The sequence below is a fragment of the Centroberyx gerrardi genome, chromosome 6 (assembly GCF_048128805.1).
Source record: "Centroberyx gerrardi isolate f3 chromosome 6, fCenGer3.hap1.cur.20231027, whole genome shotgun sequence".
In the NCBI taxonomy this organism is placed as follows: Eukaryota; Metazoa; Chordata; class Actinopteri; order Beryciformes; family Berycidae; genus Centroberyx; species Centroberyx gerrardi.
In genome coordinates this window covers 32,092,248-32,115,745 of record NC_136002.1, presented here as the reverse complement: position 1 = coordinate 32,115,745, position 23,498 = coordinate 32,092,248, and the positions used below count along the sequence as shown (strand labels likewise).

Below are 23,498 nucleotides of genomic sequence, written 5' to 3'. Positions count from 1 at the left end.
CCGGTCACATCTGAATTTGCCCAACGATTCCTGTTTGCTCATCACAACTAAAGAGGACGTGATGTTCTGCTTTGTGTCGGGCGGCATTTCAAATTTGTAGCAGAGGAGATCGCTAGATAGCTAGATAGCTTTGGTTTCTACAATAAATTAAATAAATTATCAATTTTAATTTACTGTTTAGCAGCTGGTTAAGCAGCCAGCAGTCAATCGACTCTGATGCTATGTGGTTAGCAAACTAACGTTAACTGCACAGGAAAACTGTGAATGTACCATCTATATTATATAATATTATATAATCCTTCCATGTTGGATTTTTTCCTCAGAGGACAACACAGTCAAGCAAGTGTTTCTATTGGCCGGCTGTGTGAATTGGCACGTCCAAGTTCACCAAATTTGAACTCTGCGCAAAGGTGAAGTGGAAAAACCAATTTGCAATAGGAAGTGATTGTTTTTATTCGTCCTTAGCATGGTTTTCAGTTGACATCAGTGGGAAGTGAAGTGAATTTCTGTGTAGGTTTGTGCTAATGTGACCACGCCATTGGTTCCACACGTGAAACCATAGCAACCGCGGTTGGCTTGGGTGGATGTAAATAGTGATTTAGCTGTTTCCCTCTCAGCTCCTGTCGTCTCCTCCAGTTGTTACTCTTACAAAAATATTCTGCCAGAACTTCTGACTGAAAACAGTTCCATCATGCACTGCAGAATTATCATCACTCTGCACTTTATTGGCCCATAATGTACACAGTGCTTATATTTGTGCCGTTTGTTGTTTGTCATCGTTTGTGTTTTGTCTCTTTCTCAGTCTCTGACCTTCCACTTTCATGTTGTTGTTTACACCAGCTGTTTTTTTCAAAATGGCGGCTGTAACTGACGTTGACGCTGTGCGTTGCTTAACGGCAATCCTGCCAGCAGCCTCTGAAAGCTGCTGTCAGATAAATAAAAGTTTTACTGTACTCTAACCGCACTGAACCATGAACAATATAACGGAACAACATACTGTACACTAGTGCAGTGGAAAATGCAAATCTATTCTCCTCTCCATCCCTCTCTCTCTCTGAATTAACCTTTCTCTCTCTCTCTCTGAATTAACCCCTCTCTCTCTCTCTCTCTCTCTGAATTAACCTCTCTCTCTCTTGTCCCTCCCTCCCTCTCTCTCTCTCCCTCTCTTTCTCTCTCTGTATTAACCTCTCCTCTCCCTCTCTCTCTCCCTCCCTCTCTCTCTGTATTAACCTCTCCTTTCTCATCCCTCCCTCTCTTTCTCTCTCTGTATTAACCTCTCCTCTCTCATCCCTCTCTCTCAGATCCTGAAGCGTGGTTGCCATGTGAACGACCGTGACGGTTTGACTGACATGACGCTGCTTCACTACAGCTGTAAGGCTGGAGCCCATGGAGTTGGTAAGTTGGTTAAATGAACTAACCTAGGTTAGTTAATGAATTAGTTAGTTAGTTAGATAGTTAGGCCTATAGTTAATTAGTTAAGTAGGTAGATAGTTACGAAGTTAGCCAGTTAGTTAGTTTGACTGACATGACTCTGCTTTACAACAGATAGATATAACGTAGTCAGGAAGTCAGCCAGTTAGCCTGTTAGCCTGTTAGCTAGCAAGCTAGTTTGTTAGTTAGTTAGTTTGTTAGTTAGTCAGTTAGTTAGCAAGCTAGCTAGTTAGTTAGTTAGCGAGCTAATTAGTTAATTAGCAAGCAAACTAGTTAGTTAGCAAGGTAGCTAGCTTGTTAGTTAGTTAGCGAGCTAGTTAGTTAGCAAGCAAGCTAGTTAGTTAGTTGACGCTAGTTAGAATTAGTTAGTTTGACCGACAAGACTGCTTGACTACAGCTGAAGGACATGGAGTTGGTAAGTTAGTAACCTAAAATGACCTAGTTAATGAAGTTAGTTAGGTTGGCCAGTTCAATTATTTACTTAGGTAGGAAGGTAAATAGGTAGGTAGTCAGTCAGTAAATTAGTTAGTTAGTTAGTTAGTTAGCTCCAATACAGCTGTAAGGTCAGGGCTCACTGAGTTGGTAACTCTGATACTAGACTTGTTAGTTAGTTAGTTAGTTTGTTGGTCAGTGAGTGAGTTAGTTAGTTAGTTGGTCAGTGAGTTAGTTAGTTAGTTGGTCAGTAAGTAAGTTAGTTAGTTGGTCAGTGAGTGAGTTAGTTAGTTAGTTGGTCAGTAAGTAAGTTAGTTAGTTAGTTAGTTGGTCAGTGAGTGAGTTAGTTAGTTAGTTGGTCAGTGAGTTAGTTAGTTAGTTGGTCAGTAAGTAAGTAAGTAAGTTAGTTAGTTAGTTGGTCAATGAGTGAGTTAGTTAGTTAGGTAGGTAAGTGGACAGGTAGTTCATTAGGTAGTTAGTTAACTGTAGCTGTATGGCCAGCTAGGTTCATGTCAGTTTCCTCCTTGTCGTGTCCAGGCGACCCGGCGGCGGCGCTGCGTCTCTCCGCCCAGCTCATCTCTCTGGGAGCCGACGTCAGTCTGAGGAGCCGCTGGACCAACATGAACGCTCTGCACTACGCCGCTTACTTCGACGTCCCAGAGCTGATCCGAGTCCTGCTGAAATCTGCGAAACCCAGAGGTACACACACACACACACACACACACACATACGTTAACATGTAGATGGGTTGACTTGTAGAAATAACCTAGAGGTACACACATATACTGTATACACACACCATAAGCAGAATTTGAATGGGTGCTGTGGCTGGCTGGCACCCATGGACAACAATGTGGAGAATCCCTGGGAATGTACAGTAGTATTGGTTAAAATTACTCATAAGTTAAATAAGCATGTTATCAACAATCATCAACTATTTTCCGTCACTATAATTCAATCTTATAACCTTTATCAACACAGTCACTGACAAACAAAAATATAAAACCTAGAAAAATGAATTTGTAGGGTTGGTGCAATATGGCAGATTAGGAAAAAAAATCCCTTACATGACTTATTGTGAATTGGTAAATAAATACATCAAATTTTGGCTAATTTCGGCTGTAACATGGTTGGGTAGACAGAGAGCTCAACTATAGCTTGCAGAAAAGGAAAGCATGAAAGGAAGCTCCGCCCCTGTATTGATCCAGCGTCAGTGTCATGAACCTTTTCATTGACCTGCAGTGTTATCGTCTCTGGTTATTGAGCGGCCCAGTCCACACCGTGAAGACTTCATCAGGAAACACACCGCTTCATTATTTACTGGGCTAATTTACATGATGTTTTGGGCATTCAGCAGACGCTCTTATCTAGGGAAGCTTACAGTATATTGGGTGAGGTTCAGCATAAATACCAGCCATTTATTTGCCTGCCAGTAAAATTAGTGTATTCATTTTTAGCAAACATCAAATCAAACCTGTGACCTTGGAGTTACAGGACGGTCTCTCTAACCACTAGGCTGCACTTCGTTCACCGTTGACATTGACTAGGCTAGTCCATTTCATTAAATAGGAACCACACCGCTACATTATTTGGCGGCTCAGTGGGCCCCCGGGTCCCCTAGCTTCTCAAACCGCAACACAGTCCCATGGTCGTCTTATCGTACTCTTAATGATTACCAGAACAAAGGTTTCACTGCTAAATTGTGGAGAAAAAGTGGGGGAGGTTGTGGTCTAAAGCTTAGACAAGCAGGGTTTTGACTGAAGGTTGCTGGTTCAAATCCCCGGACCATGTTTGTTCTCAACAGTTACTGTCGCTGTGTTTTGAGCAAGACACTTAACACCCAACTGTTCCAGTGGAACAGATTGAAGTTTAAGCTATAAACATTTCTCTGTGGCAGAAATAATCTGATTGGTTGAGTTAAACCTCAGTGGGCGGAGCCAAAAACCACAGTTTTTCTGGTTAAGTAACATTAGACTGAAGCTCAGTGAAAAAGACACGAGGTAAGAGAGGAGGAAGCTAATATTATGAAGCCTAGCGCTCTGCTGCTAACTGAAAAAATACAATCTATCATACTAAGTTATCTAGGTAAGCTAGTTAGCTAGCTGACCTTCAAGTTCAAACTAGCCTTACTAGCCTGTAGCTAGCTAGGTTAGCTAGTTAGCTAGCTGCTGACCTTCTGCTGATCTTCTGATGTCATTTTTATGAATGAATGAAAAAAGTCATTGACATTTATATTTTTTGATCAGAGTTCATTCTTTGCCATTCAAGTTTGCTTGTTAGCTAACCTGTGCTCTGAAAAACATCAAAATCAATTAATTCACAAAGTATAATAAATGTAGGACTACAGAAATTAAAAACATATCAACAACAACACAGTAGTACAGAACAACAGACCTCTAACTCACTAACATAGTAGTACCGGACATACTAAAAGGACTGTACTGATCACATTCCATAACCACAAATGTTCATTCTGTCCTACAACAGTATAATCATCTCTTCTTCTTCTGTGGTGTCCACAGTGTTGAACTCAACCTGCAGTGACTTCCACCACGGCACAGCGCTCCACATCGCTGCCTCCAACCTCTGTCTGGGCTCAGTCAAGTGTCTGCTGGAGCATGGAGCCAACCCCACCGTCAGGGTGAAACACTGTTCTGCTGTTCTCTTCTTTCCTCTTCTCTTCTCTTCTCTTCTCTTCTCTTCTCTTCTCTTCTCTTCTTTTCTTTTAAAATTCTCAGTTTGTCTAACATTATTTACTTATGGAGACCTATTTTGTATTTTAGCATTTTATTCATTTCATTTTGCCCAAATACAATCCATAATCAAATGTCTAGAAAATGTAATCGTGACATTGTGCTTTACTATGGCTACTCCAAAAAAAGTAATGCCAAATGGGATATCTAGCATTTGAGAATCAGATTTTTGTCCAAATATGATTGGTTCCTATGCTACTTGCTTCTCAGAGACAATGAATGGAGGCAAACTGTTCGCATTGCATCTGGTGTGCAACTGTGACTCAGCAGAAGTCTCTCTCTCTCTCTCTCGCTCTCTCTCTCTCACACACACACACACACACACACACACATCTTCCCTCTCTCCACTGACATCTTTTCATAGCTTTCCTTGTCAGTAAGAAGCAGGGACCACCAGAGGTGGACCCTGTGAATATGATTGGCTTAAGAATTACCATAACATTTATGTTTAACAATTGCCATAACATTTATACCATAACATTTAGGTGTAAAGTTTTTGCAGGCAGACAGGCATAGTCATCTGTTTGTTTTTTTTCTGTTTCTGTTGCTTAAAGCGGGCAGATGTGAAAGCTGAGTGGGTTTCTGGGTATTTGTTAAAAAAAGAAGTAGGCCAACCCATTTCACATGTCACTGCAAGCCTGCCTCAATAAGAAGAAGAAGAAAGAAAAAAGAATAGCCGTAACAGAACTTCTTTTGCTCCCTTTTCTTTCAGTCTCTGTCTGTCTCGCTCCATCCATTCTTCTTTCCAGAAGAATAAGTGCTAACAAACACAGTCTCTAATCACATGTGTATGAGCCTGAAGCAACATCTCTCTCTCCTCTCCGTCCTTCCATTCCTCTCTCTGTAAAGTACAACAGGTGGTGACATCACCTGGCACCAAAGATCAGCCAATAGCAGATGGCAATTTCAGCTGCATGCTTTTTACCATTAGATGTCAGGCTTTACACAGATTTGGGTGTGGGGTTTAGTTACTCTTTAAAGCACCATATAAATAAAGTGGAGCTGATTTGACCCCCCAAAAAACGTCTCACTCTGCCCTTGTCTTCCTCTTCCCCTTGTTTCCTCCCTCCCTCCTTCTCTGCAGAACGATAAGGGCCAGGGGCCGGCGGACGTCGTGCCCGACCCCATGGATATGAGTCTGGACAAGGCTGAGGCCGCCATGGTGGCCAAAGAGCTGAAGCAGTTGCTGCTGGACGCCGTCCCTCTGAGCTGTAACCTGCCCAGAGCCACCCTGCCCAACTACGACAACATCCCCGGAAACCTGATGCTGACCTCGCTGGGCCTGAAGCTGGGCGACCGCGTGGTGCTGGACGACATGAAGGTAACACCCAGAGTTAGGATCAGCGGTAAAACAGACCGCACGCCGCGCAGTCTGGGAATAAAAGCCTCAATAAGTCAGTCCATATGCTGAGATTAATGCAAACATTGTTTTATTCGGACATTCGTGCAAAAAATAAATGTGCTCAAGTGCAAAAACGGTGACAGTAGAAAGCAGCAAATGTTTCAGTCCCTCAGGCTGCGTTCACAGCCAGCAGGTTCTGATCGGTTTATCTGAACTCTGCAGTGTTTCCTCTGTAGTTCAGTTCATTTGTCCAGGAGAGAACGATGCCACTCTAACTCTGGTGGCACCAAATAACGGCACCGAGAGTCTCAGTCTACAGGAAACCACCCCAAAATGCAAAGGATTATGGGTAGAATGAGACCGGTTCCTCATGCTTGGAAAGCCTAGCAGAACAAAATGAAGTCTGAACTGATGCTCATATTCAGCTATTTCTTCATGTGTTTTCAACTGGTATAAACACCACAGAAGAAGAGACAGACAAGTCCATCCTGCTGAGCTGAATTTGCAGAGACTGGAATCAGATTTGTTTTGAATCTCTGAAAACTCTGTCCAATAAACACGCTACTTGTGACTCATGTGACTTTTGTTTACAAGCCCTGGTTCACTTGTAAGTGATCAGTGTGAACCTAAATGAACCAAATAGAGAAATGCAACAAAGTCAACTTTTCCACTCGATAGCACTGATGTAGCACAAATGTCTGAATTAAACAATTTTTACATCAGTCTCAACATACGGACTGACTTACTGGGTTTTGCTCTGACTGCATGTTGTGCAGGTCGCTTCACGCCAGATCCTTGTTTTGTATTTCAATCAACTTGAATTTTGTCTTGAATTTTTATTACTACAGTTTAAGTCGCTTCGCTGCTGAGAACCAGAGGTAGACATTACAGTAGTGAAACAGCAGGTAGACAGTAGCTGGGCAGCAGGGGGCCTAGACAGTAGGGAGACTGTTCTTCAACCAGAGGACAAAGATTCAAACCCCCCACCCTGCTGAAGTGTCCTTGAGCAAGATACTGAATCCCTACCAGCTCCAGACCCTGACCTCTGACCTCCCTGTGGAGGGGGAGCAAGAGGAAAGACAGTTTCCCCATGGTGATCCATTAAAGAGGAACTAAACCCCAAACCCAAATCTGTGTAAAAAGCATGCTACTGACATGGCCATCTGCTATTGGCTGATCTTTGTTGCCAGGTGATGTCACCACCTGTTGTACTCCATAGAAGGTGACATCACCTGGCACCAAAGATCAGCCAATAGCAGATGGCAATTTCAGCAGCATGCTTTTTACCATTACATGTCAGGCTTTACACAGATTTGGCTTTGTGGTTTAGTTACTCTTTACGTTTTACATCATTGTTAATGTCATTAAACATATTTACAAGTCATAGTGTGATTATTGCAAAAATATGTCTAGTCTAGAATAACATAAGTTTCTTAGTTTGTTTCAAACTGAGACTCAGATGAGATTTAGCTTTTCACTCTGGGAACCATCAAAACATACTAGTACTGTAGTCATGTTGGGAGCCGCCAGCAGCAGGCCTGTAACATTTAATTGTAAATTAGTTGATATATCAATCATTCAATTAGACCGTCAACCGAAACAGGTTAGTAGAAAAGGGAGAACATTTTTACACTTTCTACTGAATGCATGGTTGCAGGATAGAGTCAGGATGGGGCTGCTTCTGTCATGGCTGCCGGTTTACTGTATGAGGCTCTGAACAGTCTGTTCTCACTGTGTAGCTCCAGAGAGACCAGAGCAGAGACGACAGCTCGTCTGCAAACCAACTCACACAGGTTGGTCGGACTGGAACGGAGACTCACTGTGTTGCAAACATGTTCTCTCACATGGCAAACTAAAATCTACTCACTTTCAGTCCATCTGTAGCTTTTTATATATGTGCCAAGTTACATTTCCTCCCTTCCCTCTCCATAAAACATCACCAGGCTATCTGTACAGTCTGACAAGGTAATGGATCTCTGCAGGCATTTTCCATGGTGGGAAGCTCTCGCCTAGTTAGGCAGACTTTCACTGTGGCTAAAACCTCTCTAACTTAAAGGATAAGTTCATTGATTTTGGACACAGTATATATAATTTGAATACCTGCAGTACTTGGACCCACAGAGAATATTGACTCCAGAGTCAGCTGTCAGTTGAAGTACTACAGGTATGTAAGAGACAAATTACATATAGGTCCAAAATCACCAAACCTATCCTTTAAGAGTTATTTCTTTAAAACGGTGCAAAGAACTTCTGCTTGCATTTAGATGCACTAAGTGAAATAAACAAGAAAATGACTGATTTGACCATAAGTTTCCGGTCTGCTCCTGTCAGGTGTTAGAGCAGCTTGGTCCCATCTGAATGAACGGCTCTTTGCAGGGGCGTACTGCACCAAAATTCACACATGTCCACAATGCAAACAGATATCATATTGTTGAATCACTGTGACTAAACATTTCAAATAAAAGCAACAAAAAATCGCAATTTATTTTGCATCTGACAAATATTAGATGTCAAATGTCTAACTGCATCGTGAGCTCATACAATTTCGTAAAATGAGCACGAAATCTGAAATGCATATTACGTGTTGTGGACACAAATTATGTGAAGATTACGTTCCTCCACCAGGAATTGGACACGGCATTTTCACCTGTTACGTGAAAAGGTTGGCTAACGGTTACGTTTAGGCAATTAAAACTTTGGTTTAGTTTTTAAAACTCTGGTTAAGGTTTGGGTTAAGGTTATGGTTAATGTTAGGCAAAGGCTTGGGTTATGGTTAAACAAGTAAAACTTTAGCTAAAAATTAAAACTTCACTCACAGTTGAAATCTTCTTGGTATTTCTAGTTGTGCCTCCTTCATGAAATCCTTTCCTGGTGGGAAAACGTATTTCTCTCGCTTTTCGTGCATGAAGGTTGAATTAGCATTTTATAACTTGGTGCTCATGACACAAAATGTCAGGAGATCAGGCTGCTGATGGCGCACATGCCCTCAGTTTAAATGGGCATGATGCTAGTGGCTTTTGGCAACACAGTGGGCTAAGACGGTACTCCGAATGCAGGGAGTGAGGTGTCGTTTTTTTTTAATGTTTTCTCAAAAACTATCAATCCAAATAACATCAGTCAGTGTGATTTTGGTGTCTGGGAATCTTCTCTGGAGAAAGCATGAGCAGCAACTATCATGGGACCAAAGACTGCAGCAGAAAGCTGATAAAGTAGTGCTTAAAGGAGGTTCCTTCCCCATGTTCTGTTCACAGAACTGTGAGTCTGTGTTACAAGTGTCAGGTATCGTACCTTACCTTACCTTACCTTACCTTACCTACCTTACCTTACCCAGCTCACCTGCTTTACACCTGCTGAACCCCAGCCTCTCCACATTAAAGATGTTTTACACCTGATGTACAACACCTGTCTGGCTCCATATAACATATCCTGTCTTACCCACTTACTGTGTAATGTATCTTGTAATTACACTAACTATATACATGTCCGACTCCATATAACATACCTTACCTTACCTTACCTTACAGGAGTACACAGCATTTTTGGTAGATTGTCCCGTTGGTCAACTTAGCTGTTAAGTGATGAGAACATAGACACTGAAATCATGCATGTGTCCGCGGTAGATTGTTTGCTCTGGTGCTCCATGCTAACACTTTAGCATTCATTGCATAGCATACATAGTGTATGCTAAAGTGTTAGTGTATGCAAAAGTGTTAGCATGGTTAGCATTCACTGCACAGCATACATAGTGTATGCTAAAGTGTTAGCATGGAGCTACTATCACTCAACATAGTGTACATTAAAGTGTTAGCATGGAGCTACTATCACTCAACATAGCGTATGCTAAAGTGTTAGCATGGAGCTACTATCACTCAACATAGTGTATGCTAAAGTGTTAGCATGGAGCTACTATCACTCAACATAGTGTATGCTAAAGTGTTAGCATGGAGCTACTATCACTCAACATAGTGTATGCTAAAGTGTTAGCATGGAGCTACTATCGCTCACCATAGTGAATGGTAAAGTGTTAGCATGGAGCTACTATCGCTCAACATAGTGTATGCTAAAGTGTTAGCACTGGAGCAAATGATCTACCGGGGACACATGGATGATTTTGGTTTCTATGTTCTCATCGCAGAAGTTGATAAACGCGACAATCTCCCAAAAACTTGATGTTTTCCTGCATACCTTTTAACTTCATGTGTTATCTGTGTGTCTGTAGGTGAATTCTCCATAGTGACAAAACTTTTTTGTCTGTACTTTATTTGCTGTTCAGGGAACAAAATGAGGTAGATAGAAGACTAGACCTACAGCGGTATTGACTCTCTCTCTCTCTCTCTCTCTCTCTCTCTCTCTCTCTCTCTCTCTCGCTCTCTCTCTCTCTCTGTGTCTCTCTATCAGTCCGGTACTCTGCGGTTCTGTGGTACCACAGAGTTTGCCAGCGGTCAGTGGGTCGGTGTGGAGCTGGACGAGCCGGAGGGGAAGAACGACGGCAGCGTGGGGGGGGTCCGCTACTTCATCTGCCCCCCGAAACTAGGTAACAGCTGCTGTCCAGGAGCCTTTGAGCAAGGCACCGACACCCAGACTGACCCAGTGGAGCTGCTCAGAGGCCGACAGTACAAGACTGGCTGTACTGGGCAGCTCCCAGTGGCCAGTAATAATGATAATAATAATGATAATAATATTAATAATGATAATAATAGTAATTCTCACATTACAGTAACTGTTTCTCATGGTATCACTACGAATAGTATACTGCATCTGCATTCCCAAACTATACAATATTACATTCTCATAATCTAATCCATGAGAAAGTAATATCACTAGGCTTCTATATACTACTACTAATAATAATACTAATCTATACATCACAGCGACGGTTTTTTGTTTTGTTTTGTATTTAACCTTTATTTAACCATGCAAATAAATTAAGAATTTTTTTACTAATGAAGTCTAGCAAGTGAAAATGCTATTTGATGGGGAATGGGAAGAAAACAGAAAAAAATAAAAGGGAATAAAATAAAGTAATAATAATAATAACAACAGCAAGACAAGATAAGAAGGCTAGTAGTTGGCAGAAGGCAGCAGAAAACACAATAAAAACAGTAGTGTAACAACACAGACGCCAGTAAAAGGATTATAAAAGAGCAAGAAAACACTGACAGAGAAGTAACTCACCCTGTACTTTTTTGTAGGTTCACCTATTCACACAAAAAGTTACGCTTTCCCATGCATTTTTAGCTTCTTATACCCTCCCAAATTAGGTAAAAGACTGCTGACCTTCTTCACATAACTCTGATAGTTGACCCTGGCAGTGTTAGTACCTTGCTCTGACCTTTGACCCTCACTTCCACAACACTGACTTTGAAATGAAAGCAGAGTCTCTGGGGTTTCAGCGTCCGTGTCTCCGTCTGTCCTCCCCTGCAGGTATTTTTGCGCCCGTGTCGAAGATCTCCAAGGTGGCGGAGGCGACGCCCTCCTCCGTCACCTCCACCCCCAGAACCCCCCGCATGGACCTGGCCTCCCGCCTCGCCGGCAAGACCAAGAAGGAGAAGAAGGAGAAGGAGAAGGAGAAGGAGAGAGAGAAAGGTAACTGCTGTGTCTCTGGCGCCTCCTGGTGGCAGAGGGGGGGCGACGGTGCACTGCATTTTGGGTATTTTCCGTCTGGTAGGTTTGAATTTGGTTGGGCGATTATCTACTAAAGCAGAAATAACATTTTCTGAGACTGACAACCGACCTGACATTATCTGAGCTGTCCTGATGTTTTACCACACACTCCTGATACTGCAAACACATGAAGAGTTTCTTTCCTAAATGAGATGTCTGAGGGTGTGACTCTGCTTCCTGTCTCTCAGCCCAGAGGAAGAAGGCGTCGGTCGCCAGTCTGGACCCAGAGGGGATGAAGGTGGAGGTCGGTGACCAGGTTCTGGTGGCCGGACAGAAGCAAGGCACCGTCCGCTTCTACGGCAAGACAGACTTCGCTCCAGGTCGGTGTTCAGGATTCCTCTGTGTGGTAGAAGTTCCCCCTAAGTAAAGGGGCGCTGTAGTGTTTGGTTACTTGTTGGACTTTTTCTGAAACTTGGGGAAATGATGCATCTCACTAGTCCGGCTCCAGACTCCTGAATCTCGTCCCGCCCACTTTTCAGATTTTGTTGAGCGATTCAGAGTCTGCTGTTTCCCTCGTCAACGGCTTGTTCTCGCTCGGAGAAACAATCAAACCAATCACAGCCTTCGTGGGCGGGACTAAAGTTTGAACCGTTCGCGCGATGGTTTTTCATTGGTGTTTCGGCAGAATAGATTTGTTGAAATCACCTCCTTAACCAACAGATTGTCTTTGCAAAACCAACATTCTTGGTGCAGTTGGTAAATCCGCTGGCTAACCATGGCCACAGTATGTATACAGTATATGTGAATAATGTTGTGGTAACGAAATGGACATTCAGTCTGAATATCAGGCTGCATCTAACTGCTGTGTTCCAGCATTCAAAATGACACTGATCGGCCCAGATGGGGCGGCGACATGTTTACTGTTGCCCCGTTTTTGGATGTAGCCTGTTAGTACTGAGGTGCATCTGTCTGCGAGCCTTATGTAAACTCCTATATAACCTACTGTATGTAAGAGCAAAACAGACTGACAGTGTATACTATATCCTATTTATTAACTGGTATTTTAATGTGGAAAAGGTTGCATACGCAGCTTAAAAAGACTTTAAACTCTAAAAAGTCAAGACCAAGCTTGACCTGGGTTGTGTGTGTGTGTGTGTGTGTGTGTGTGTGTGTGTGTGTGTGTTGTGCGTCCCTGCAGGTTACTGGTTCGGTATCGAGCTGGAACAGCAGACAGGGAAACACGACGGCTCGGTGTTTGGAGTCCGCTACTTCACCTGTCTGCCCAAATATGGAGTGTTCGCCCCGCCCTCCCGCGTCCAGAGGTAACGATGCGTTCAAGAACAGCTCCGACCTGGGAAGGTTTTCCAGTTATTTTATTTAGATCCAGTAAACTGACTTGTTTCGTCGTTGTCTTGTCAGAATCGGAGGACCCAAAGACGGCACACAGACCGACAACTCCATGGTGAAGAAAGTCCACCAGGTCACCAGTAAGTACAGCACACTGCTCTGTGTGTGTGTGTGTGTGTGTGTGTGTCTGTACCTGTGTGTTTTTCTCTCCATCATGTTGGTTTATCGATCAACTACCTGCTATCACATGTGAAATTTCCTATTTCCCATGTGCAAACAGCATTTTCACCTGTGAATTATCTCTTTGCATATGACATGAAATTTTCCCATGTGAAACAATAAATGGCCGGTGAAAACAAAATGTTCACATGTGGGAAAAATACACTTTTCACCTGTGGATTAAAATGTTGACATCTGAAGTAAAAACTGCTATATGTGATGTCAGAATACAACATGAAAAAAATGAAAACCAACATGTGGCCAAAAATCACATGTGCTTTGACTTTACATGTGAGTTTTTTGTAAAGGTTAAGTCCTGGACTCTTTTGTCTCCTGTCTGCAGCAGCAGTGTCGTGGAGTGTAAACCCTCCTGAACTCAGTTAACCCACCTTGGTTTTTGTGTCAAACTGATGCCAAAGTTATCAAAATAATGGGGAAGTTATATGAGGATAGGGTCTTTATGGAAAAAAGCATAAATTAGCACGTCTTAAAGTATCATTGATTTTTTGTGGTGGTTTGTGTTATGATGATCAGTGACTGCACACCTTTATATTTATTCCTACATCATCCTCTCCCCTCCCTAACATCCTGTCTGTGTGTTTGCGTCCTGCAGTGTCGCAGCCCAAGCGCAACTTCAACACCATGCGTTCTCCTAAAGACCTGACCTCCGAGAGCTCCATATCCAGGTACACACACACACACACACACACACACACACACACACACTGTTCAGCTCCTTCAGCACACACACTGTTACACACTGTTCAGCGGACCTCCGTTCCTTCAGTTCAACTGTAAATTCTCTGTAAAGTCTGAGTTTACACATTACTGAAATGTTTACGTACACCAACTGAAACAGTACAGACAAAGATAGGAGTTACTTCCTAAAACTTCCCAACCTCATACTAGGTGTAACGTCTTCTGTAACTTCTGAAAAGTTGCTGGAAAACCCAGATGAACAAATACATCATCAACATTAAATTAGATCACTGCACTGATGAAGCACCAAACTACAACTTTAGCTAGCTAAGAATAAAATAAATAACAGTAAAAACAATAAAAGACATAAGTACATTGTACCCTGTTGAAATTAACAGTTACACCACTTGATGTCTCTATTGTTGTCTGTACTAGTTACATCTAGTTGTAGATACACTGATTAATGTCTGTGGTTGCAGTCGGTTTGGAAGACAAACTACAAATGAATCCTCATACTTTGCACTAGATAAAGTACCTATTTGTTGAGGTTTGTTGATGTTAAATCACTTAGGTTGATGCCCTTTTCTCTCACTGTCCTGTCAGTTAGCTAATGTTAACTCAGCAACCGTTCTGCAGTGTGAGAAATTGATTTTGTCTCACGCTATTGGAGACAGAAGGTGAAAACGTTGTTGTCTGCGTCAATGTTTTGGCTGCTTTTCCCTTCACGCTCTCCATGGTGCAACTAAACTAAGACACAGTTAAACTAGCTAGTTTCAACGTAACGTTTAGTCTAGACTACAACCTAACTAACTGTTTGGCTGGTGCAACAGACTGCAGGTGCCAGTCTTAGAGGAATAACCAATAATCAATAACGAAATGCTGTAAAAATAACTTATTTCATGTTGCTTTGCATGAAATGGTATGTTGAAGAACAATTTGAAGAGATTTGGATTATCTTGACCAATAAACTAACCTGCTCCTCTGCTCCTCCTCCTTTTCTTCTTCTCCTTGTTCTTCTTCTTCTTCTTCCTCTGCGACTCCACCTCCTCATCCTCTTCCTTCTCTTCTTCTTCTCCTTGTTGTTGTTGTTCTTCTTCTTCCTCTGCGACTCCACCTCCTCATCCTCTTCCTTCTCTTCTTCTTCTTGTTCTTCTTCTTCCTCTGCGACTCCACCTCCTCATCCTCTTCCTTCTCTTCTTCTTCTTGTTCTTCTTGTTCTTCTTCTTCCTCTGCGACTCCACCTCCTCATCCTCTTCCTTCTCTTCTTCTTCTTCTTCCTCTGCGACTCCACCTCCTCATCCTCTTCCTTCTCTTCTTCTTCTTCTTCTTCCTCTGCTACTCCACTTCCTCATCCTCCTCTTTTTCTTCCTCTCCTACTCCACCTCCACTCTCTCCCCTTTGTCCTCCTATTTTTCTTCTTCTCCCTCTCCTTCTAAACCTCCTTCTCCTCCTCCTTCCCTTCCTCCTCCTCTTCTTCTTTTTTCTCTTCTTCTTCTTCTTCTTCTTCTGCTCCAGGTTGCTGTTTTGCTGTTGGTTTCCGTGGATGCTGCGTGCTGAGATGCAGTCCTAACCACGCCCCCTTCCTCCTCCTACTCCTCTTCCTCTTCCTCCTCTTCTCTGCTCCCTCACCAGATCGGTCTCTACACTCCTCTTTCTCTCCATCTTTTATTTTGGCTTTCCTCTCGCTCTCTGAGTCTCTTCAGACTTTCGCTGTTGTCGGTCAGACTTCTCGTAGTGAACCAGACCCCTCCCCTCTCTTATTTTACCGTTCTATAGCAAAATCTATAGTGCCTTGTATCTGAACTAAACGTCCTGCATTCCTTTAATGAAACTACGAATCAGACCAGAATAATTGTAATTCAGAATCTGGGACTCCACCCCTTGCTAAAGCAATTCCCCTAAAATATCCCCCTACAGTATATATCATTTTGTCTTGATAAGTTCTCATCTCATTGTCCTAGCTTGTCGTTTGTCCGTTTTGACGTTTTGGGTCAGACAGACAAACCGCTGTTCAGTTCCTCCTAGAAAAGAAGAAAACACAAAAGATTAGTTTGTGCTGCTACACGTTTTATTTTTGCTGCTACTAGATTTGGGTCACATGACATTTTCAGACAGTTTTAAAGGTTTATGTCCTAGTTGGGTGTCATATAGGTGGGGGTTTCCACAGAAGACAATACAATAAGTCTTTAGCCCTAGTCTCTATGGTTAGCTAGCTAACAAGCTGACATTATCTAAACACTAAATCAATCAGATGGATCAGTGATGAAATGATCAGTTCAGTCAGAAACAGACAGAAATTAACCGTCTGTTCAATTCTGTTGAGGCGGACAGAAACACAATCAGCTGTTCACAGAGCTGAGGACCTCCAAGATGGCCGCCAGAGGGGGGGTGACATCACCTTACAGCCCTGTATTGTCCTGATGCGGTAAACTCCGCCCATCTGGTACCCCATGTGGATAAAACCAAGCATTAAGAGTTATTATTAAGAGCTGGTACTATGTGACCCAGATCTGGCTGCTAATTCTTCATTTCGCATCTGAGACCAAGAACCTCATTTAATATCTGCTCTCTGCTGTGTACATATACATTTATTTTAGGCATTTAGCTGATGCTGTCAACCAGAGCAACTTACCATGTGTACAGCAGTAATGTAGTCAGTGATGTAGATCCACTCTGAATCCTAAAATATCTCTAAACTTTGTGTGTGAAGAACCTGAAGAAATAACGTCCTCAGTGTGTGGGGGACATATAACCTGCATGCTCTAATCTCAGATGTCAAACAGAAAACAGGGTTACTTACTACTTAGATTTTATTATTCTTATTATATTGTATTATATTTTTATTACATTTTTGCCTGTCAACTTTATGTAATAGGCGTCATTTCACCGTTGTGATGTGAGATGACAAAATGGTTCTTGGTCTCCATGAAACAAATCCTCTCACAGAAAAAAAAATCATTGCTTTATAATAGTAGATAATATTAATGCCAGTTTTTTATTAGAATAAATCTAATTTTTAATCTTAAATACAGATGGTAATGAAGAAATAATGTAAGCTGTGGTAATGATGTTTATTCACAATAGATCTGAAAACACAGGAAACTAATCTGATGATATCCTTCAAAAACAAAAAATTACAATGATTTCATCTTTATTGCAGAAACTAATAAGACATTAGTGAGTACAAACTTTATAACTATTGTCATTGTAAATCAGTGTGTTGCCACATACACACAATGCAAGTCTCTCTAGGTAGATTTAAAATATATTTGGAAAATCCTTATGGAAATCCTCTAAAGATCTACAGTCGTAATGCGATGTTAACCAAAATTGCTAACAGTCCCAAAATGACTTCTTATTGCAATACAACATAAAATCAAACAGTTTTCTGCCCCGCTGCTCGTGATGTCATGTTGTCGTTCAGCGTGACGCCTTGTGTTGCAGAAAAATAAGCTTCATTTACCGTTCCTGTTAGCTTTAAAACAACATCTGATCAGCTGGGAGAAGAATACTTTAAAACATCTGTTGAAGATAATCATACAGCTCTGCGTTCCCACACCAAACATCACCCTCCATCTGAAGGTTTTTAATTTGTTAGTGTTAAAATCTAAACCCCAGACTAGCTCTACAGAGAATACATGCTATTTACAATAGTTTTCCTCCCTCTTTTTGCCTTCTCTCTATCTCCTCTCCTCTTCTATCCCTCTCTCATCCCTCTCTCCTCTCCGTTAAATACGACTTTGGTACGTTTTGTGAATGTGAGCATCCGCGAAAACAAAACAAAAAAACGACAAAAAAAGGATGAATTAATCTAAACTTAACGTGTGTGCTTAATGTTAAAATCTCTCTGACTATGTGCATAACTGGAAACAGCAATATGTAAACAGTGTACCTATCTCTGTGTGGAAATGGTTCCTGTGTTAATGTCTATACTACACTCTGTAAGCACACTAATACAGAGAGATGAACACACTCACACTCAGCTGGCAGAGGCTCCTATTGACGAGATATAAATGCACAAACTATGAACAAATCTTCACACACATCCAGGGCGGGAAAAAGAACTAGACAACGAAAAATACATTGGCTAATTCTGTGCCAGATATCCGACCATTCACTTTTTTGTTATAAAAAGTGCTAAAATCACAAAAGAGGCAGTTGAATTTTGGATTCCACCAGCCGCTGTGGCCGGTCGATGATAAAATTAACTTCCTGCCCTGGTCGTGTCTCTATGGATTCACAACAGAAGTCAGGGAGAGGGCGGAGAAATCGTGGATTGAGCATTTGTTGATAGTTTGCTGAGCGTTTATCAGTCGGACTTTAGGCTCAGACACTTTGTGGTTGCTGCTGCACTGTTTTAGCGACACCGCTGTGGATACTGTTCTGTTTGTGCCTGCACCGTGGAATCAGCTTCAACGTAACACACTAATAACTGCAGTACTAAAGCTCATGGGGACCGGCTGTGTTCAGCGCTGTGCAGTTTAGCTCCACCGCCTCATAGTTCAGTCCGCCTGCGGCCGCGATCAGACGGGAGCTTTCCTCTCGCTGCTCAGACTCAAAGCTCATAGCGAGAGGTCAAAGGGCGCATGGATGCTACGCAACGCAAAGTTCTGCTGAACCCAAAAGTCCGGACTTCCCCAGACTTTCCGGCGCGTTCCCGTGAAGTTCAGGACTTTTGGGAGGCTCAATACAGAGTTCGCTACCCTGCAGACTTTACTAGTGAGATTTCCCACAGTTCATTGCACTACGGATATGATGATAAAAGTAAACTCATGTATTCACTCTGAGCACGTCAGTTAACATCAGACTTTGTAAAGTCTGACACAGTCCGTAGTCCGCACATTCGGATTCAGCTTTAGACAACAACTTGTAAGATATCTAACTGGTGTTAACTAGCTGAGCTGAAGTAACAAAGAGATAACACTGTTGAAACAAAAGTGGACAAAACAAAGTTAAGAACTGCTCTGCTTGCTCTTGAGGACGAGGAGTCCATTCTGAAACAGGATGTGGTCCAAGATGTGCTTAACGACACCGACAGCTGTATCGTCTCGTCTGAGCTCTGCCTAGGTAGCGCCGGTTTGATTGGAGCAGCTCAGCCGGCTTGATCACATGTTCAGCTGGGAGCCCAGACCAGCTCCCAAAACACACCGCATCCAAAACTCAAGGTGCATAGTTTGGAGGAGATGCGTTTGCTGCAGCCAAACCCGCATGTTCAGTAACTGGGATAAAAGGCACAGTCGTGTTCAGGAAAGCGTCCTGTGTGATCGCGGCTCAGTGGGAACAGTGAACACATTGATACAGAACAGAGGTTTGACATAGAGAAGTGGCTCTGGGATGCTGGAACCGGTTGTTGAGCCGTCTGGAGACGCTGTAGCTTATTTTTAACCTTTGGTGCGAGGTGCCCACTTCAAACCACAGGGACATACACGCATCACATACCTTTAGTTTGCGTTTATTTGGGCATATACAAATGAAAGTACACAGAAAAAACAAAAACAAAAAGGTTTTGCAGAGGAAATGAAAAACAAAACAAAGTTGCTTATAAAACCACCTTTAGAAAAAGTAGCTGTAGAACAACTAAAATATGATGAGAGATGTCAGCACTGATAGACCTTTCATTGGCAAAACGCTATAGGCCTGCATTTCTGTTACCTGAAATTCATTACTCAATATTTTAAAAAGGAGGGTGATGACATCCTCAGCTGACTCTTTGGAAGCTGCTGACTTCAGTTCTGTTCCAGAGTTAGCTGTACTTCTCAGGCAGATGGTGGTTTTGGAATGAAACTCTTCATCAAACTACACAGCCAAGCTGATGCAGATTGGACTTTTAGTTCTACAAGCATTTCTCGGAGGCACAAATAATCTCATTGGTTGAGTTAAACCTCAGTGGGCGGAGCCAAAGAGCCGGGTTAGGGTTTGGCAAACTGGCAACTGGCAAACTTGAAAGGAAACTAACTTAATTTCTCCTGTATCGCTCATTCATTTCCATAATAACTCAAAATAAAGGCACAGGCACGCACATTAATTTCCTGAAAACCCAACATGAAGTATTAATACACGAGCACTCATTCTTACGTACAGTTATATAAAGTGTGCATTGACTTTACATCCAGATGGCTCAACTGGTTCAGCTCAGCAGCCGTATGTTGATTTATGCTGTTAGCATCGGTAGCTAGTTAGCTTTACCCCGCCACCCCATCATAACCCAAGCTAAAGAGCCTGATGAACAGAAGTAACACACGTTGCCGTTGTACTGTATGTCCGTCCATAATTACACACACAGGAAATGTGTAGCTACAAATCCGCTGTTCATTGCTAAAAGCACCACAGCTCGTATCTGCTCAGAGCTGCGCTTGTTCATTTTAAGTACAATTTGACGTTAGTGGACCACAATGACAGTGGAAATACAGTTTGTCTTTGTACAGTAAAAGTACAGTTCAGTCAAAATGTCCCAGTGAAGCCTATGTTGATTTGAACATAGTATTCTGTGTAATGTGGAGCTATCTCTGGTTTGGCCACTAAGTGTCACTAGTGAGTCACTTTCTCATCTCACTGTGAACAAAATGTTACGTAAGCTATCCTCGTTCCAGATTCTCCTTTGGTTTGTTTTGTCTTTAAGCATTTATTATGTACGGAGGCCCATTGAGGACATGTATAGCTACAATGTCTTTACGATGTTTTCCTGTGATAACAAGTTCATTTTCTGTGTTTTCTTGAGATATCAAGTTATTTATGTTGTTATCTCGAGATAACACGTTTTGTTTTCCGGAGGTAATGAAAAAATTGTCTTATTTTTCCCTGAGATCTTGAGATAATTTTGTCATTATCTCAGGACAAACAAAACTTGTTTTCTGGAGATAATGAGATCATTTTCTGCTTGGAACCAACATCCTAAAGGAAAGCAGATTATTCAAAACCCAAATGTTGCAGTTCAGGGCGTCTTCAGTCAGTCAGCATGGCAGCATGTCGAGTTGGACATGTTGAGGAACAATGTTAATTAATTCATTATCTCGATAAGATAATTACTCTCCGCTCATTATCTCCAGATAATGAGAAAATTGTGTTTTTATCTCAGGAAAACAAAGAAAATGAACTCGTTATCACTGGAAAACGGCCCAAACAAACAGTATGAATGTCCTCAGTGGGCTTCTGTATTTTATCAAACAGTGTACATGTCAGAACATAACGTCGACCTGCGAACTCATTCTCATAGAAACTAACTCGGCACTAGTCTACACGCTAGTCGTTTTAACATTACTCTCTTAAGTCTTAAAAATATATAGCCTATATTTTGATAACTTCACTAAGTGTACTTTTTGTTTTCCAGTTTTGTAGTGTGTTGGTGTTTCAGTCCATGTGTGTGATGGACGAGCGGGGGAACGGGGGAGAACAAGTATTGGACTTAGTACTGCTGTCCTCATCATAACGATACTCATTGCATGCTCTCTCTCTCTCTGTATCTTTCTCTCTCTATTAGTACTTTATGATTTTTTTTTTTCAACGACAGTGTATCTTCTTCTCATCAGCATGGAAATGCTTCTAATAACAGTGACATCTCTATGAATATAATAAAGAATTTGATGTTGTTTTTTACCTCTGCTGCCCATCGTCTTTCTTTACAGAATGTCTTTCAGTGATAGTGTGTGAGACAGAGATGAGTCATTTGACATGAAATATTAATTTAAAATGATTTTATAATGAGTTAAAGTAACTGACAATCTTCTGCAAAACAGCGGTCTGTTATTCAGAAATAACAGACCTCAGAATGCGTTCATTGGCCAATCAGAATTGAGTATTCAATGTAGGCATGTAATAAGCGTTACTAAGACATGATGAGTGCAGCTATAACACACTATAAACATGTTGAAAATATGTTATGACACTATCTATAAGAACCTATAGTGATTTAAAAGTGCTTATAAAGCTATTTGCACACAAAGGCTTACGGAGGATGTTTCTAATGTTTTCCAGCGCCTCCTGGTGGGGAACTTGTCTTATAACACACCTGGGACTCACAGGGCGTCATCATGTTACTGTATTACTATAGAGCTTCATGACCAGCTGTTCATGTGTTTTCAATTGCTTTAACTATACTGAACAAAAATATAAACGCAACACTTTTGTTTTTGCTCCCATTTTTCATGAGTTGAAATAAAAGATCTAAGATTTTTTCTATGCACACAAAAGGCTTATTTCGCTCAAATTTTGTTCACAAATTTGTTTAAATCCATGTTAGGGAGCACTTCGCATGATTTTTGCACAGGTGTGCCTTGGGCTGCTCACAGTAAAAGGCCGCTCTAAAATGTGCAGTTTTATCACAACACAATGCCACAGATGTCACAAGTTTTGAGGGAGCGTGCAGTTGGCATGCTGACTGCAGGAATGTCCCCCAGAGCTGTTGCCCGTGAATTGAATGTTCATTTCACAACCATAAGCCGTCTTCAATGTCGTTTCCGAGAATTTGGCAGTACATCCGACCGGCCTCACAACCGGTGCCCCTTTGGCACAGTGGGATAAAGGCCTTTTTTGAGTGCAGTGCGCCCTCTTGTGTTCAGCGTTCAACTCACACAGCACTGACTGCCAGCATTGGAGGGCTGCTTTTTATATAAAACTATATGGTAGAGCAACTGGTGTTCAAATACAAATGAGCTCAAAGACAGACAGACAGACACAATCTTTTATTTATGTCACTCCTCAACTTACAAATCATACAGAGTAAAGTGCATTAGATAGCACAGCATTGCAAATAGTACAATAAACACATTACTAATATTATTGATGTAATTCATAGTTACAGAGTAAGTAGCAAACGGCAAAACTCTGTTACTGAGATCAGAATTGAACTAATCTCATTCGCTGGAAGTCTTTCCTCACTCTGTAGCTCTGTGTGTCTCTAAAGCTGCACACATCCAAGAGACCAGCGCTAGGATCTGAGACAGGTTGTGGGATGACAGAGATTTAGTTATTTTCCATCAACACCAATGATTTCTGTTCTAAAGAAACACACTATGCTATTAAAAACTTGAATAGTTGGGAACACAATCAAACATTTTATTTTTTTGTTTATTTTTACAGGGACAACGCACAATTTTAAAGAAATTACAGTTAGCTTCCAGCTAATTTGCATCTGTCGTCCCTGGGCAGGAATGCAAACAACACACACAATCACAGGACATGCTATACAAAACAGTAAAACACAGTAAAAAAAAAAAAAAAAAAAGCAAACAAACAAGAAAACAGTACAATGTACATAAAAAACCCCAATGTAGTGACTGGGTAGCAGAAACAATTAGCCATACAAGGCAATCATTAGTGCTGATTGATTTAAAAGATGCAAGGCTTTCAGACTCTCTGACATTGGAAAGTATGGAATTCCATTTTCCAGCTGTTGGTGTTTATGACATCATAATGGGTCCCCAGACAAAAATACCCACAGTTTGAAACACACAGGCAGTGAATATCTGGACCCTGGAAAGGTACGTTATCATCTAATTAACTTATTTAGTTAGCTGTGTATTTTGAGAAAAAGAAGGAAAGTGAAGAAAAGTATTTCCACTGTGTTATTCCATCAACTACATGATAGAAAAATACTTTTCTTGTCATTTGGCATTAAAATTATGAGTCTGAGATGGAGTAATCTTAAATGCAACCAAGAGATGCAGGTTCAACTG

General features: G+C 41.6%; 1 protein-coding gene across 1 annotated transcript in view; it reads left to right on the top strand.

Moving 5' to 3' along the window:
• The window catches only part of clip3 (CAP-GLY domain containing linker protein 3), a 20,083-nt gene extending 4,686 nt beyond the window's left edge, over positions 1–15,397 (top strand). The window contains exons 3-14 of the mRNA XM_071919670.2: positions 1,302–1,395; positions 2,401–2,562; positions 4,386–4,504; positions 5,701–5,937; positions 7,698–7,751; positions 10,357–10,492; positions 11,383–11,544; positions 11,811–11,942; positions 12,761–12,884; positions 12,982–13,049; positions 13,742–13,814; positions 15,343–15,397. Coding sequence (XP_071775771.2) covers positions 1,302–1,395; positions 2,401–2,562; positions 4,386–4,504; positions 5,701–5,937; positions 7,698–7,751; positions 10,357–10,492; positions 11,383–11,544; positions 11,811–11,942; positions 12,761–12,884; positions 12,982–13,049; positions 13,742–13,814; positions 15,343–15,397 — 1,416 coding nt within the window. The remainder of the gene's footprint in view (positions 1–1,301; positions 1,396–2,400; positions 2,563–4,385; positions 4,505–5,700; positions 5,938–7,697; positions 7,752–10,356; positions 10,493–11,382; positions 11,545–11,810; positions 11,943–12,760; positions 12,885–12,981; positions 13,050–13,741; positions 13,815–15,342) is intronic.
• Positions 15,398–23,498: the final 8,101 nt, after the last annotated feature.